The sequence below is a fragment of the Hyperoodon ampullatus genome, assembly GCF_949752795.1.
Source record: "Hyperoodon ampullatus genome assembly, chromosome: 12".
NCBI lineage: Eukaryota > Metazoa > Chordata > Mammalia > Artiodactyla > Ziphiidae > Hyperoodon > Hyperoodon ampullatus.
Genome location: NC_136925.1, coordinates 77,903,243 through 77,920,995, shown reverse-complemented (window position 1 = coordinate 77,920,995; position 17,753 = coordinate 77,903,243). Strand labels below are relative to the sequence as shown.

Here is a 17,753-nt window from a genome sequence, read left to right as displayed (position 1 = left end):
ACAAAACACTTCTTTTTATGCTGATAGCACCTTATCTTTGTCTATAAAGTTTCCACCCTTTCATTCTTCCTCTTTTATATCTTTGATATCTCACTTTTTATGCTGTGGATTCACAGATAAATTGTAATAACTATAGTTACCCTTAATATTCTTTTCCTTAAGCCTTTATGCTATAATTGTGGTTAACACACCACTCTAATATAAAGTTTTCTAATTCTGACTGTTTTTCACCTTTGCAAGAGTATTGTGTACTTTCTTTTGTTGCTTTTATGTCATTATTAGTGTCTTTTTATTTTAGCTTGAAGAATTCCTTTCAGTATTTCTTGCAAGGCAGGTCTAGTGGTGAACTCCCTCAGTTTTTGTTTGTCTGGGAAAGCCTTTATTTGTTCATTATACTTGAAGGATAACTTTGCTGGATAAAGTATTCTTGGCTGGCAGTTTTTATCTTTCAACACTTTGAATATGTCATTCCATTCTCTCCTGGCCTGTAGTGTTTCTGCTGAGAAATCTGCTAATAGCCTAGTGGCAGTTCCTTTGTAGGTTACTTTCCTTCCCACCCCCGGCTGCCTTTAAGATTCTTTCTCTATCATTGATTTTTTTTATTAGTTTCTGCTTTATAACAAATTGAATCAGTTATACATATGCATCTGTTCCCATACCCCTTCCCTCTTGCATCTCCCTCCCTCCCACTCTCCCTATCCCACCCCTCCAGGAGGTCACAAAGCACCGAGCTGATCTCCCTGTGCTGTGCGGCTGCTTCCCACTATCTATCTACCTTACGTTTGGTAGTGTATATATGTCCATGCCTCTCTCTCGCTTTGTCACAGCTTACCCTTCCCCCTCCCCATATCCTCAAGTCCATTCTCAAGTAGGTCTGTGTCTTTAGACCTGTTTTACCCCTAGGTTCTTCATGACATTTTTTTCCCCTAAATTCCATATATATGTGTTAGCATACGGTATTTGTCTTTCTCTTTCTGACTTACTTCACTCTGTATGACAGACTCTAGGTCTATCCACCTCATTACAAATAGCTCAATTTCGTTTCTTTTTATGGCTGAGTAATATTCCATTGTATGTATGTGCCACATCTTCTTTATCCATTCATCGGATGATGGACACTTAGGTTGTTTCCATCTCCAGGCTATTTCAAATAGAGCTGCAATGAACATTTTGGTACAGGACTCTTTTTTTTATTATTATTATTAGTTTCTGCTTTATAACAAAGTGAATCAGTCATACATATACATCTGTTCCCACATCCCTTCCCTCCTGCATCTCCCTCCCTCCCACCCTCCCCATCCCACCCCTCCAGGCGGTCACAAAGCACCGAGCCGATCTCCCTGTGCTATGCGGCTGCTTCCCACTATCTATCTACCTTACGTTTGGTAGCGTATATATGTCCATGCCTCTCTCTCGCTTTGTCACAGCTTACCCTTCCCCCTCCCCATATCCTCAAGTCCATTCTCAAGTAGGTCTGTGTCTTTAGACCTGTTTTACCCCTAGGTTCTTCATGACATTTTTTTCCCCTAAATTCCATATATATGTGTTAGCATACGGTATTTGTCTTTCTCTTTCTGACTTACTTCACTCTGTATGACAGACTCTAGGTCTATCCACCTCATTACAAATAGCTCAGTTTCGTTTCTTTTTATGGCTGAGTAATATTCCATTGTATATGTGTGCCACATCTTTATCCATTCATCCGATGATGGACACTTAGGTTGTTTCCATCTGCAGGCTATTGTGAATAGAGCTGCTATGAACATTTTGGTACATGTCTCTTTTTGAATTATGGTTTTCTCAGGGTATATGCCTAGTAGTGAGATAGCTGGGTCATATGGTAGTTCTATTTTTAGTTTTTTAATGAACCTCCATACTGTTGTCCATAGTGGCTGTACCAATTCACATTCCCACCAGCAGTGCAAGAGTGTTCCCTTTTCTCCACACCCTCTCCAGCATTTATTGTTTCTAGAATTTTTGATGATGGCCATTCTGACTGGTGTGAGATGATATCTCATTGTAGTTTTGATTTGCATTTTTCTAATGATTAATGATGTTGAGCATTCTTTCATGTGTTTGTTGGCAGTCTGTATATCTTCATAAGCTCAAAATGGATTAAAGACCTAAATGTAAGGCCAGAAACTATCAAACTCTTAGAGGAAAACATAGGCAGAACACTCTATGACATAAATCACAGCAAGATCCTTTTTGACCCACCTCCTAGAGAAATGGAAATAAAAACAAAAATAAACAAATGGGACCTAATGAAACTTCAAAGCTTTTGCACAGCAAAGGAAACCATAAACAAGACCAAAAGACAACCCTCAGAATGGGAGAAAATATTTGCAAATGAAGCAACTGACAAAGGATTAATCTCTAGAATTTATAAGCAGCTCATGCAGCTCAATAGCAAAAAAACAAACAACCCAATCCAAAAATGGGCAGAAGACCTAAATAGACATTTCTTCAAAGAAGATATACAGTCTATCATTGATTTTTGACAGTTTCATTATAATGTATCTTGGGTAAGGTCTTTTTGCATTGAGGTGATAGGGTATTCTATTAGCTTCTTGGACATGTGTGCTTAATTCTTTCCCCAGGTTTGAGAAGTTCTCAGCAATTATTTCTCTAAATACATTCTCTGCTCTCTTCTCCTTTAGGAAGACCGATTATTCTTATATTTGTTTTTCTCATCATATCTGATAGCTCTCCTAGGATTTCTTCACTTTTTAAGAACCTTAGTTCTCACTCCTGAGTCATTTCTAAATTCCTGTCTTCCAAGTTGCTAATTCTTTCTTTGGTCTGATCTGCCCTATTTCTTAAGCTCTCTAGTGTATTTTTCATATCATTCATTGAATTCTTCAGCTTCAGAATTTGGTTCCTTTTTAAAATTTCAATCTCTCTGGTAAAGAACTCCTTCAGTTTACTCGTTTTATTCCTGAGTTCATCGAATTGCCTTTCTGAGTTTACTTGTAGCTCATTGAATTTCATCGTAACAGCTGTTTTGAATTCCTTGTAAGTTAGATTACAGTATTCTGTGCCTTTGAGTTTAGTTACTGGGGAATTACCATTTTCTTTTTGTGAATACCATGTTACCAGTTTTTCATCGTGTTTGATGAATTGTGCCTCTGCCATCTCATTTGAAGTAGCACACTTACTTTTACTTTTGTTAAAATAAGACTGGCAAATAGAAACCCTTCTTTTGTTTTCCAGAAGGTGGCGCTATAGCTCAAGTTTTTGGTTTCTCTTGACCTGATCTGGCTTTGGGGCTGCACTCTGAAGGGGGTGTTAAAAAAAAAAAAAAATTGGGTAGAAAAAGTCGGTGGCAGAGCAGCGGAAGGTTTGGGCTTAGCACCTGAGGCTCTGAGTGCTCACAGCCCAGTAGGGACGGTCCTTGAGTGGGAGTCCTCCCAGAGGTCCATGGCAGACCCCTTGCTGAAATCCCAAGGCAGACAGCAGAGACCAGCACCTTCCATGCTCTGTTATTCCTGTCTGCCTCTTTCCCTTTCCTCTCCCTCGTCCCAGTCATGGAGGTCCCTCCTCAGAAATCCAGACGCTGCTGGAGAGAAGCAGGTCCATCTAGTTGCGATCTGTGCAGCCGGGAGGTCGGTTACTCGCCCCTTTCTCTTTCCACCTCCTCTGTGAGGGGAGGTCACCACTGTCCTGGTGAAAGCCCAGCACGTTGCTGTGTTGCTCTAGGGAGGGAGGGGGGCTCACTCCTGAGTTCCTCCTTCTCAGCTCCATGCTTGTCTTTATCCCGCTCTGGTGGCGTGCCTGGTTCTCCCTCTGTCTGGCTGGACCTCCGCAAGTTCTCTGTCTCCCTGAGCGTCTGCTGCGGTTTTCAGTCGCCAGTTTCACTTCCCCCCACCCCACCCCCGTCAAGGTGCTGGGTGTGGGGCAGGCTTACTGCCTTCCTGGGGTCCACAGCCCCCTTCCCGGTCCTGTCTGTCTACTTCCTGAAGCACAGGTGGGTGGAAATCTCCTGGTTGGTCCGGTGTAATGTGCAGAGGCACTTTTTTCTGTTTGGTTATGAATGATGAATTGTATATAAAAAGGGAGAGAAAAAGAGACAACTCGTGCTGCCAGGATGCTGATGTCACTTTAAAGATCCGAACATATTATATTTATCATGATTTTTCCCCCACTTCTTTGAGAGACCTTGTTTTGACAGTATTACTTGTGATCAGTCATCTGTGGAAAACTAGTTGGATATTAAACTAGACTCTGACTGTTATATGCTAATCACAGAAGAGTAAGTGCTAATTACAGAAACCAATCTTCTCTGACAAAAGTACAAATCAGTAAGCCAGTGTCTAGTTTAGCAAAAGCACTGCTGGATGAGTTACTACAGGACGTGTGCTATAAAAACTTATTTATTTCTTCATTGAAGGTATCCTGAGCCCCAGCCGCATGAAAAGCCCTAGCTAGGCAGAGAGGGGGTGGTGACAGGAGTGGTAGCCCAGTCAGATATCTGCCTTCAGGGAGTGCACAGCTAGTGAGGAACAGCTTTCTTCTTGCTGAAACTCTCAACTCTAAAGTCTTGCAAAGTTTCCCTTACGTTATTTGACATTAGCTAATATAAGTAGATATCGTGAACAAATCATGTGGTTTTTAGATTTAGGTATAGACGTAAGTTATAGATTTAGAATGGAGCCCCTGACCAATAGCGTTTGACCTGTTTGTACAAATTGAACCGTGATCTGAGGCATCTCCATGGCCTTTGCTGCCACCTTCCACGTCCTCTGCCATGTTGTCGACCACAGTTAGCCATGCTTTCGGGTGACTTTAGGAATTCAGTCCATCTTCCACTTTTATAACAGATTTAATTGTCAGCTTTTTCTAAATCAAGGTCAGTATTACCTCCCTTCATCATCTCAAGCTTTCAGATATTGTAAATGACTTCTTCCATAATAATAGATCCTATTAGATCCTAGTCAGAACTTAATGATTGGAGATATAGATCATGATCAGATTTAACACAGTGGTGCTCTCAGGGATTTTTTTTATCCTAGAATAGGTGACCATTGTAATGAAGAAAACCAAGTCACCATATAGCCTTCTCTCTTCTCATAGTTCATATATATGTATATATAACGTTTTCAGTAGTATAAGAGCCAGTTATATCAGAAACCACTATCTTTAGGCTTTTAAAGTTATGGTGGTTGCTGTAATCCAGAATCTTTAGACATCTAAATTTTACCAAGGGTTTCTCAGGGTAGATATTAGAATATTTTTAGTGGAAAGTTTCTAACTCTTTGTTTTAGTTACCTAGTTGAGAGTAATTGATGGTGTTTAGAGGTTATTGTCAACTGTATCTTTGATTTAGGGATAAGATACACATAGAGTTAAAGTACTTTTCCTCCAGGATTAAGGTCTTATGAAACTGTTATTTGTTAAAAAGCTAGCTATGTCTTTGATTCTCTTTTTATTGAGGATGTTTGCTTTTTGGCAAATTAAACATACTCATAGCAATTCTCTGTATGTGCTTTTCATCATGTTGTAAATACTACATGCAGAGGATTTATTTTTAATCTAGGAAAGCAGTTTTCACAGAGGAGAGAGAATGTATTATGATAAAGGAAAACAGTAAATCAAATGATTAAATTTTAGTTGTAAAAGAATATGCTGCTGCTCTGAAGTAGTTTTACCTTATTAGGGCAAATCAGGAATGCTCTGAGGAAAGCCAGGAAATATTTGACTGATAGTTACATTGAGCACATTTTTAAAAATTCATTTTCTTAAATAAGAAAGGGGAAGAGTTCGTACAGAGATGATAAAAATAACAGTACAAGGGTGTCCCTCTGGCTAAACCCTTTTAAACGCAAGAAGAGAAAGTCATAAACATAACACAGGTAAAATATGCTCAGAAAAAGTTTACTGAAATTCAATGCTTATTCTCAACCAAAACTCTAAGAATAGATATGGAGAATTTCCTGTGTGATATAACAAGAAGGGCTTATTTATAACCATCTTAAGATTTTTCCTGGAGAATCGGTTAACCCTTCTAATTATCAGTCTTTAAATTAACTAACTTAATCAAGCTTTAATGGCAGAACCCTCACTCTGTGGAGCTATTACAACTACACCCTGCTCTAAGTAGTTGAGCTCAATTCTTGCCAAATTCTTCCCTCTCATTAACTTCTCTAGCCCAGTCCCCAAAGTTTGAACCCCAAATTCTTTTCTATTTACAGAAAACACAGCCTCTTACGTTCTTAAAATTAGACTAACTGGTCTACTCTAATGTTTCTTAAACTACTAGAGTTTGTAGTATATGGATTTTTAAGTTAGAATTTTAAAAATTTTGTATTTTAATTTCACTGTTGAGTTCATAAAATTATTTTACCAATTAGAAAACAAAATCTCTCTTTTGCAGTGCAAATTCACAGTTCAAAAATGTTTCCATGAGAACGTAAGACTTGTTTCTGAAGTTTCTCAAGCTGGCATCTGAAGACCCCTGAGAATTCATATATTTCTGGGGTTCCACAGTAATTTTTATTTCAACTAGTCTGCACATTACCGTCGGCCCTCCGTATCCACGGGTTCCACATTGGTGGATTCAACCAACACCCAGATTAAAAATAGTCAAGAAAAATAAATTCCAGGATGTTCCAAAAAGCAAAACTTGAATTTGCCAAATATAGGACAACTATTTATTTACATACCATTTACATTGTATTAGGTATTATAAGTAATCTAGAGATGATTGAAAGTACACGGGAAGATGTGTGTAGGTTCTGTGCAAATGCTATGCCACATTATATAAGGGACTTGAGTGTCCTCTGATTTTGGTATCTGTGGGGTTCCTGGAACCAATCCCCCACAGATACTGAGGGACAACCATACTCAAGTGTGAGAAATCCTGAGCCATTAGCTAGTCCCTCAAAATTCTATGTCATCTTTTTTCTTTTATAAATTGTGGTCATGGGTCTGGTGATCCTTCCCACACCACTGTCCTGTACCCCAACCTAGTAGAAAAGTCACTTAGATACAATCTGAGAATTGCAACAGGCTCTTCTGATTGATACAACAGAGGCAGTACAGAGCAGTGGAAGAACTAGAAGTACTTTGAAGTCAGCTGGGCCTCCTGGAATTCCAGCGTTCCTAGTTATGAGAACTTGGTCATGTTAATAAGCTGATAAGTTAACAATACATCAAATTGGGGCAATAATGCCACCCTTAAAGGATTGTTGTTGAGGGATAGAAATAATCAATATACAGTGCCTAACAGGAGTATCTCACACAGGGAGGCAGTCAGTGAAAGGTAGATCTTACTGTTATGATTATACACAAATATTTATGGACTAAGTTGTTATATCCTGATATAATAATGTGGATTATAACTTTTAAGACATACATATAATTTATATATAGTTTTGCCTATTTAGAAGTATGGCACATGGAGCAAGTGACTCCCAAACATGGTACAGATTTAAAGCATAAGTTGTGTCAATACAATCTAAGATGAATTAATGATGCTACACCTGTGACATAAAGAAAAGGTCAGCACTTTGGGGCATCCACGCATGACCTTTGAGAACAGCATTTTAGAAGCTTTCAGCTACGCTTGCCCCCCGCTATTGGGGCCTCAACCTCTGGTCAAATAAGCTTAGTAAATGGATGGGTCCACATAAGAAACAGCCATTTTTCATGCTTTAGTGTTTTTTGAATCTGATATTGAGGCTGTTACCTCTGCTGTCTTCTACCCTGTATTTGAAAATCCTTTGGACATAAGGTCAGAAGACTAATATTTTTCTGTTAACTAATATTCTTTTGTATTTGGTCTGGCTTCCTAGAAGCAGAGGTTGGGGTAAGGATTTTTGGGAAAGTGATGTATTGAGGAGACTCTGAAGAGAAGGAGTGAGGGAAGCCGGCCAAGGCAGGGCGAAAGCTAAGCAAGGGTATTGTTTCACTTGGAGACGTAGCTTCAGCCTGGTCCCACGGGGGTCCCAGGATGAGGTCTGAAGGGGAGCTCGGGGGCACAAATTGCCCCACAGGTTTTGTCCTCCCTTGAGGCAAGGGGCGGCTGTTGTACTGTTGCCAGTCGGTCTGGCTCCTGGCCACCTCCTAGGGACAGTTGGTGCCCTCACCTTGCAGTAGAGGCGGCTCCACATCTATGAGCCATTAGCACCCAGCGCTCAGAACAGCTGGCGAATGGTGGGGCGGGGCAGTATGGCACCAACAACGGCCTCTGTTGGTTTCCTCCAGGAGACAAAGCTATCAGATGCCTTATGTGGCCTTCTCCGACTTGGTTGTGTGGGAAGTTCTAAACAACATTTCATATTTAATTGCTTTAGCAACCTTTAACCAGGATTATTTACTAGCATTCTTTCTCTCTTCCTTTTCTTGGTAATTTTAACCTTCTTTATCTTTTAGTTTTTCTGTTTATTGGGCCAGCAGTTTTATTGTAAGTTGACTCAAATGCTTTTTGAAAGTGGATGAGTGTAAAAGAAATAAATATGTAAACTGAAAACCAGTTTTATAATTAGAAAAAATACCTGAGTTGCCCTCCTTAAATACCAGATAAAAAAAGTGTTGAATAGAAATAAGAGTATTTACTGTTACAATCTAATTTAACATGTTATGCTTTCATATGTACTCAAGAATAAAATAAGCAATAAGTATTATAAATCCAAGGAAGGAAGAAACAAAATTGCATTTTTGCAGATGACACTTTTTTTATATGTATGAAGCACAATGAAATGAACAAAATTACTGGAGGTAAGAGATATGCAACAGGGTTCTGCAAAATTATAGGCTATGATGGAAATCCTCAAACGTCAGTAAAATCAGTATATTCTCAAGTCATATAGCTAAAAATATAGATGGCATTTGTTTAGAAAGTATTTTGACTACTCAAAAGGAATATGTACTTTCTAATTTTTTTTTAATTTTTTAAAATTTTTGGCTGCGTTGGGTCTTCGTTGCTGTGCGCGGGCTTTCTCTAGTTGAGGCAAGCAGGGTCTGCTCTTCATTGCAGTGCGTGGGCTTCTCATTGCGGTGTTTTCTCGTTCTAGGACTTCAGTAGTTGTGGCGCATGGGCTCAGTAGTTGTAGCACACGGGCTCAGTAGTTGTGGCTTGCGGGCTCTAGAGCGCAGACTCAGTAGTTGTGGTGCACGGGCTTAGTTGCTCCGTGGCATGTGGGATCTTCCCGGACCAGGGCTCAAACCCGTGTCCCCTACATTGGCAGGCGGATTCTTAACCACTGTGCCACCAGGGAAGTCCAGGAGTATATACTTTCAATGCCTTCCTAATTCCCATGTGAAATCGTACCTTTATTTTAGCTATTCTGTTAATATGTAATGATGATGATACAGAAGAGAATGATGTACCAAATAAAATAGGTATAAAATATTTTAATCTGTATGTCTGTATGCACAATCCAAAATTATTTACTCACATGAAAGATAACTTCCCACTTCATGAGTTATTAATGTACAATGAAGTAGCCTTTTTCCCCTTTACCACTGTATTATGAACAATACCTAAGCGTAAATGAACAAATAAATTGTTAGAAACAACAGTGTACAGTGTTACCTTTGCACATTAGAAAATTCAATTTTTATTTTCTTATAAAGTGTTTGAATTACATATCATAATTTAACATCTTTTAAAGCATCCTTTATTCTTTAAGAATTCTTTTCACGTCCATTAACCAATTGAAGCAGCTCATTTATAAAAACATTTTTGTTAACATGAGTCAAACCTAAAAGAAAAAAAATGACAACTTGAAAGTAACCTTTATCATCCAGATACTAATCAGTGCGATATTAAATGATAGGGGTAAATCAAAAATGGTAGAGGTAAATGAACTTAATCTGGAGAATCCTCTTATTAGCAGCCAGAACAGGGCAGTTCTTAAGCCATTTTAAAACAAACTCTTCCTGTTTTCACTTAGCTTGTACTTGATGCTTTACAAGTCCTAGAGATTTCAGTTTGGGTTTGGTTTTGCTTTGCTGCTGTAGCATTTACCGATTTCTTTTCTTTATTCCTGCCTAATCTTTGAATGCCATATTATATGGAGATATTTTTCCTAAAATGTCAACAGAGCCGGGGAGATGACAGTAGGTGGGGACTTGGGGTGGCCGGCTTGGGCATCCTGTGAAGGGGGCGGGCTGCTCCTCTGTGCGTCGTAAGGCGCAGGCCTGTCGAGGGGCTCGAAAACAGAAGCAGGTGACCGTGGGGTGGCCGAGGAGAGGGAGCAGAAGCAGAGGGTACCCTGGGTTAACACCAGGACGAGGTGCTTTTTCTACTTGGCAATGGAGCTCTTTTATAAAATCCAATGAAGTACCAGTTAGGAAGATGTATCCACAATTTATCTTAAAAAGGGGGGAAAAAAAGCCATCAATTCATTGCCTTATTAATATAATCAGAACCTCTTTTCATTATAAACCTTTAGGTAAAACATGACAACAATAATGGAAAAATCATCTAAAACAGCTATAATTGTACACGAAGTTTGTTGGCATTTTGAACAACTTCATTTTTTAAGTATTTTACATCCTTTGTAGAGAAAGGTAAGCACAATTCTTGTATTTAATCTAAAATAAAGGCAGAAATCACAGCAGGCACCTAAGTCATGTGCGTCATACAGTTATTCACACATAATCCTTCAGGCTGTATGCTAAATGGTCCTCTGGCTGTGTGGTAGAGATGGGCTGCTGCTTGGATGGGTGGAGCCAAGCTTCCGAATTCTTTTTTATACAGGATGTGCAGAAAATTATGCCAGAGATCAACAGCAGCATGGCCGAAATGAATCCAATGTAGACAGCTCCTCCGGGTTCATGTTTGTTGCTTTCTGGAACTGTCACATCCACAAAGTTTGCTATGATCTCCTTTGTGTACCACACCGTCGGTATTAAACCAGAGATCCCCGCAGACATGAAGCAGACTCCCCCAGCAAAACAAGCGTAACACTTGGTTTCCATGTCCCCTCCTAAGCGAGTGCATTTCATCCCGATTGTGGCAGCGCAGATCCCCACAGCAGACAGGACACAGGCCAGGACCATGGCGGCCCGAGCGGCCTGCACGTGGGTGGGGAGGGCCAGGACGGAGTACTTCAAGGTGCAGCTGAACATCCCGGTGCTGTGCCACGTGCAGTCCATCCACAGCCCTTGCATCTGCACAATGGCCGTGATGATGTTGGAGCCCGCATCCACATTCACCTTCCAGTTGGGCAGCAGGGTGGCCATGAGCACTCCAGAGACCCCAGATAAGGCCAGGGCAAAAGCAAGGAGCTGGAGACCCGCCGAGGTCATAACGTCACCGTTACCTTTGTCCTCCTGGAAAATCCTGATGGCTCTCGGTCAGAATTGTAGCTATTTCTGTACAGTAGAGAACGAAGTAACAAAAGGCTGGGGAAAGAAGACAAAATCAGGGTTGAAAGAAAGGAAAAACAAAAACACTTCTGTGTGCAGTGGGAGCTGAGAACCCATCTGAATAGGTCCCAGCAGTGGACGAGGACACTGCTTCCCAGGAGAAAAGCTCACACCAGGCCCACAGAGGCTGCCATTGTCCTGGGTGATTTTGGTTGGGTGGTGCTTGATACATGGCGTAAAGGAGAGGGCTGTCCACTGTGTTCTTTTATTTAAAATTTAAGCTCTGCTGAAGTTGTCTGTGTGACTTGTTAGGAGATTTAGACATGGAACGCCAGCTGTAGGATATCTGATACAGAATTTTAATAGTATTACAGGTTTTAAAAACTTATTTCTAGTTGAAATACTCTATAGGTAATAAGAATAGTTTAAACCCATCTGTCAAAAATGATTTATAAATATATATTAGAAAAGTTTGAAGCATTCAAAAAATGATTTTATTTTTAAAAATGTATCAGATACTCTCCATGTGTCATTCACATGGCCCAGGTGAATTGTTTAAGAAGGAGAAGAAAGTAGTAAAAGAAAACAAAGTCACTGGCACGATTATCTCTAATTTCCAGCTTGCAAAATCCTTACCTAGGTGAGCAGTTGTTTCCCTTCAGGTACAGGTTACTCAAAACTGAAACAATTAAGCCACTGTCTTGCTTAGGAGAATGTGAGATCCTTTCTAGTTGGGACCAGAATCGTTCCCTGACCCAAATGAAGTAGTCTGTTGTAAAACCGGTTATTCAAAACGATTCAGAAGTAGTGACATTGAATCTTGCAAATACATACCAGAAGTAACCACATCATTATTTGTATGAGAGAGAATCAAAAATAATTCACACTTTTTTCCTCCCTCCCTCCCTTCCTTCCTTCTGTTTAGTAAGAGGGAAAAGATAGCACTTCCTTTGTGACGTGCTGTGTTTTAATCAGGCAGTACTTACTGCCTTCTTTGAGGAAAATATAATGGTTTCTGAAATACAGCAATATTGACCTTTTTGTGTTTCTGAATTTTTGAGTGATGTATTAGAATGGCTCTGTCGTGATTTATATATTTGTCACAAAAGGCAATATGAGCTCAGAATCTAAAGCACTTGGGTCAAATCTTGGCTTTCCAGAACCTCTCTGTGCCTCAGTATTCTCTTATGGAAAGCAGGGAGGATTATAGTATCTATATCATGGAGTTATATACATGAAAGAATTTTAAAGGGTGTAGAACAATGTCTAACCCATAGAAAGTACTCGGTAAGTTACAATTGACATTGTTATTAGTATTTCTAAAATTTATATTATGTCACGTGACAATTGATATTTAATGACATCTGGATTTTTTTTTCTCTTCCTTCCTTAGGCCGATTTCATTTGTTTTCATAGGAACTTAGAGCTGAAAGAAACCATAGATGTAATCTTGGCCATCAGCGTTGTTCCAGATTAGGACACTTAGGTAGTAGATCACCCCACGCCACACAGACCTCGGCGGCAAGATCGGCAGTGCCCCCTTCCCCACCTCTTCCCACCTCACTGCACCTTGCACCCTTGTCCCCCTTCACCACAGTAATTCCGGGTGAAATCCTCCTGTGTACTTCCTGTGGGAAGCAGGGAGAATGCTACATCTAAAGACAAAGCACTGTTAACCATCCCCTCACTCACTCCCTTTCTCACACAGAAAAAAAGACTCCAGAGGGAATTAATAGAGCAAATGAGCAAGTGGCGTAGCTTCAGAGACTCAGCAAGGAGGTTGATGCGTGGCTTTTGTGAAATGCCTGCAGTAATGTGAATCCATGCCTGTGTTACTTTTAATACAGTTGTATAGTTTAATATAGTTATAACATTGATTCCCTAAGAGGTTAAATCCTGGGCTATCTGAATTCCATTGTTCTATTTTTGTTCATAATCCTAAAATGTAAATTCTATAGTTTCAGGAGATTTCCCTGAGATTTTGAATTCTTAGAGTCAGTTTCACTATAAGCATCAAAGTGCCTTGGCTTTGCCTCCTACAGTTCATTCTTTTTCTGTTTTCCAAGTTTCTTTTCATATCTGAGACCAAAATAGAATGAAAGTTAAAGTTTCTAGAAAAAAAAATGAAGCACATGTTTATAGTTTCATAATAGCTGTTTTCAGGTTTGGGTTTTAACATTTCAGCCTCCAGCCAGCTCACTCAATTACTGCCTTCCCGGACCATTTTCGGCTTAACGGGTTCTTCAAGAGCGAGACTGCTGTTAGCATGCCCTACGAGCATCTCCTTTCTTTCTTTCTCTTTCCTTTGGTTGAGTAACCTTTATGTGTTGATCAGTCTCTGTTCAGCTTCCCAATTATAACTCTTTTCTTCCCATTAACCAATACACTTTATAAATTCCAGTGTAATTCAGACTTGGAGACAGCTTGTTCATCTTAATTAACAAATGCTGGCAGTGATAAATTACAGATGGCCAAAATCAGCATAAACAATATGACACTGCATTCCGTTAGCATAGTGCTCACTTACTATTGAATATTGGACTTTAAGTGCTTTCTTCTGCATGGAGAACTTATGCAGAAAGAATTTGTTCTCCAAAATGAAGGTCACTCTTTTCCCTTTGTAAAAAATATACTGGCATCTTAGCTATATTGCCGTGAAATCTTTTTTTTTTCCCCCTCCAGCCACAAGCATGGTACAGTTTGTGGCCTGTTCTCTCAGATTTCTGTCTCGTAGAGAATAAAGGCATACTTTGTTTCAGCGGTGGTGGTGGTGGTGATGGTGGTGAAATGCTGTGAAAGTAGGCATGGAAAACAGTTCTAAATGAGAACTCTTTCGTGCTTCCAAAATCTGTTGCATATAGAATAGAACCTATAATGTTAAATTTATGAGCTATTTCCCAAAGAAATTCTGAACTGGATTTCGTTAAAATGTAAAGTCAGTTTTCCAGACAAGATTTATTTATATCAAATTTAGTATTTAGAAACAGATTCACAACGTACAGTTCAAACCGAGTTATACTTGAAGATCTATATTTAGGTCCCGAAGCGTTGTGGAAGCTTCTCGTTTTCCATACCTTTTGTCAGTAGCCTTCAGTGACTTAACTCTCTTCTGTCAGTTGTCTTCAAATGAACCCCAGTAAGACATGATGAAGAGGAGCCACATACCTGAGGCTCAGTTCACAGCTTCTGAATATTAGCGATGAAGCTCCAGTAGGTTAACCTGAAAGTAGCAAATGAAGAGCAATGTAGAAATCCGAGCGGGGAAAACTGCTGGTGGTGCCAGGAGATAAATACCGGGTTCCCCATCTCATTTTTTGAGCTGGGGGAGAATTCAGAAAAGAGAGGTGGGGGAGGGGAGGGAGCTGTTGCTGCAACAGGATTTGTCGAAACCTGAAAGCTGAAAATGCTTCTGTGTCACTATATACAGAGGAGGAATTATCTGGGTGCTCACAAAAAGACTTTCTTTTAATATTATGTTCTAGCCCATAGTTACAATTTATTTCTGAATTTTTATCTATGTTGGGGGATACCGTTTATTATTTTATGTCCCCGATTAAAGAATATGGTCTGAAATATTTTTCACTAGACTGTGCTTTGCAAGTGATAGTTAATTGAGACTATCTGTTTATTCTGGTGCTTTTGATTTGTCTGAAATCAAGATTCACAAAATTGGTAACTTTCAAACTAAACATTCAAAAGACAGTTTTATATATATCTTGATAAAAGTAAAAAGAAATCCCAGCAACAGCTGTTGACTAGAATCTGAGCAGTAAACCTACAATTGTTTTCTTTTTGTTTGGCGGGGGCAGGGCGGTTGGTATCCTGAATTTTCTTCTATTAATCTTTCCACTGAGAAAGATTTCTAAAGTATAATAGATAGCTACTGGGAAGCAGCCACATAGCACAGGGAGATCAGCTCGGTGCTTTGTGACCACCTAGAGGGGTCGGATAGGGAGGGTGGGAGGGAGACGCAAGAGGGAGGAGATATGGGGATATACGTAAGCATATAGCTGATTCACTTTGTTATATACAGCAGCAACTAACACACCATTGTAAAGCAATTATACTCCAATAAAGATGTTAAAAACAAATAAATTATAACTTAGTAAATTAGAGATTTTAGAAAGCATTGTAAAGAAATGACACCAAAATAATGTGATGCAAAATATTAGATGAACCAAAATCAAACAGTGAGGTTCTAGACCATGAATAATGGTACAGACATATTTAGTCTTCATCTCCTTTGGGTTCTCATTTTTTTTTCTACCTCAGTAATGTTAATTCTACAGGCTATACATTCATAGCCACTATAGAGAAAGGAAGATAATTTTATGATTGGATGTTTAAAATTTTACAACTGCTAATAGCCATGTTAGATGTTAGCCATTTCTTTAAAAGCAGTGAATAATAAAAATGCATGTTTCATATATATGGAATCTAAAAAAAATGGTTCTGATGAACCTAGGGGCAAGACAGGAATAAAGACACAGACATAGAGAATGGACTTGAGGATATGGGGAGGGGGAAGGGTAAGCTGGGACAAACTGAGAGAGTAGCACTGATATATATACACTACCAAATGTAAAATAGATAGCTAGTGGGAAGCAGCCGCATAGCACAGGGAGATCAGCTCGGTGCTTTGTGACCACTTAGAGGGGTGGGATAGGGAGGGTCAGAGGGAGACGCAAGAGGGAGGGGATATGGGGATATACGTATGCATACAGCTGATTCACTTTGTTATACAGCAGAAAGAAACACAACACTGTAAAGCAATTATACTCCAATAAAGATAGTAAAAAAAAAGATGCATGTTTCAGTTATCTGGATTTTTCTGGATTTTTTTGTTGTTTTTAGTTGGTTTGTTTTCATCTTTTCTAAGTCTGGCATTTAGCAAGATACGTATTGTTTTCTCCTCTTAGAAATCTAATGCCTGTAGATTTGTGTTTTTAGCCATAGTGTTGTAATTTTGCTTTATAAACTTATTTAATTTCATCGAGATATATAAACAGTTCTTTGTCTAAGTACTGAGTGAAGTAGAGTTGAATTTCAGGCACTACCCCTAACAGCACTGTTACTACTGCTGTATGAAGAAATCCACCAGATCCCTTCAGTATCTTGGCTTGTTTTGCTCCTTGCCATGGTTGTCATGCACACTCACCTGTGCTGAGGCTGACTGGTGGCCGGTGGAGGGACCAGTCTGCTCCCAGCTCTGACCTCCAGCATAATGCAGCTTGCTGAGGGTAAATGGATTAAGCTTGGCTTAATGTACATTTTGCTATTTTCGAAACCTTTTTGATTATTTTTCTGCCTTGATGAGAACACTTACCTTCTAATACATTAGCTACCTGTTTTAAAAAGGCAAACTTCTGAAACGCAAAGAACTTTCATTAACTACAGGCCTTTAACCCAAGGAAGAATATCTTGTATAAGAAAGAAGCTAGAAAGTAGAGGTGTATAGAGAACTATAACTCATTGACATTATTATCTACTTCCAATGTGGATATTAAAGAGAATTAAATCTTTTCAGTTCAGAGGCTTCCCTAGATAACTCTTTATCTTTACCTTAGTTTATGTCTATTCTCCAGCCCTCCCCACAAACACCCAAGGTTTTTTGTTTGTTTGTTTTTTTACATCTTTATTGGAATATAATTGCTTTACACTAGTGTGTTAGTTTCTGCTTTATAACAAAGTGAATCACTTATACACATACATATGTTCCCGTATCTCTTCCCTCTTGCGTCTCCCTCCCTCCCGCACTCCCTATCCCACCCCTCGAGGTGGTCACAAAGCACCGAGCTCATCTACCTGTGCTATGCGGCTGCTTCCCACTAGCTATCTATTTTACATTTGGTAGTGTATATATGTCCAAGCCACTCTCTCACTTTGTCCAAGCTTAACCCTTCCCCCTCCCCATATCCTCAAGTCCATTCTCTAGTAGGTCTGTGTCTTTATTCCTGTCTTACCACTAGGTTTTTCATGACCTTTTTTTTTTCTTAGGTTCCATATATATCTGTTAGCATACGGTATTTGTCTTGCTCTTTCTGACTTACTTCACTCTGTATGACAGACTCTAGGTCCATCCACCTCATTACAAATAGCTCAATTTCATTTCTTTTTATGGCTGTGTAATATTCCATTGTATACATGTGCCACATCTTCTTTATCCGTTCATCCGATGATGGACACTTAGGTCGTTTCCGTCTCCGGGCTATTGTAAATAGAGCTGTAATGAACATTTTGGTACAGGACTCTTTTTGAATTATGGCTTTCTCAGGGTGTATGCCCAGTAGTGGGATCGCTGGGTCATATGGTAGTTCTATTTGTAGTTTTTTAATGAACCTCCATACTGTTCTCCGTAGTGGCTGTACCAATTCACATTCCCACCAGCAGTGCAAGAGTGTTCCCTTTTCTCCACACCCTCTCCAGCATTTATTGTT

The 17,753-nt window shown here is 39.5% G+C and overlaps 2 protein-coding genes across 2 annotated transcripts in view; one reads left to right on the top strand and one right to left on the bottom strand.

Annotated features, from left to right (window-relative positions):
• Nucleotides 1-17,753, top strand: part of TFB1M (transcription factor B1, mitochondrial) — a gene marked incomplete at its 5' end in the record, with an annotated part of 72,091 nt that overhangs the window by 33,811 nt on the left and 20,527 nt on the right. The gene's annotated exons all lie outside the window — the stretch shown is intronic.
• CLDN20 (claudin 20) lies at nucleotides 10,597-11,256 on the bottom strand (the record flags this gene model as incomplete). Its single annotated transcript, XM_079716854.1, has 1 exon — nucleotides 10,597-11,256. The coding sequence occupies one exon, from the start codon at nucleotides 11,254-11,256 to the stop codon at nucleotides 10,597-10,599; it is 660 nt and encodes a 219-aa protein (XP_079572980.1).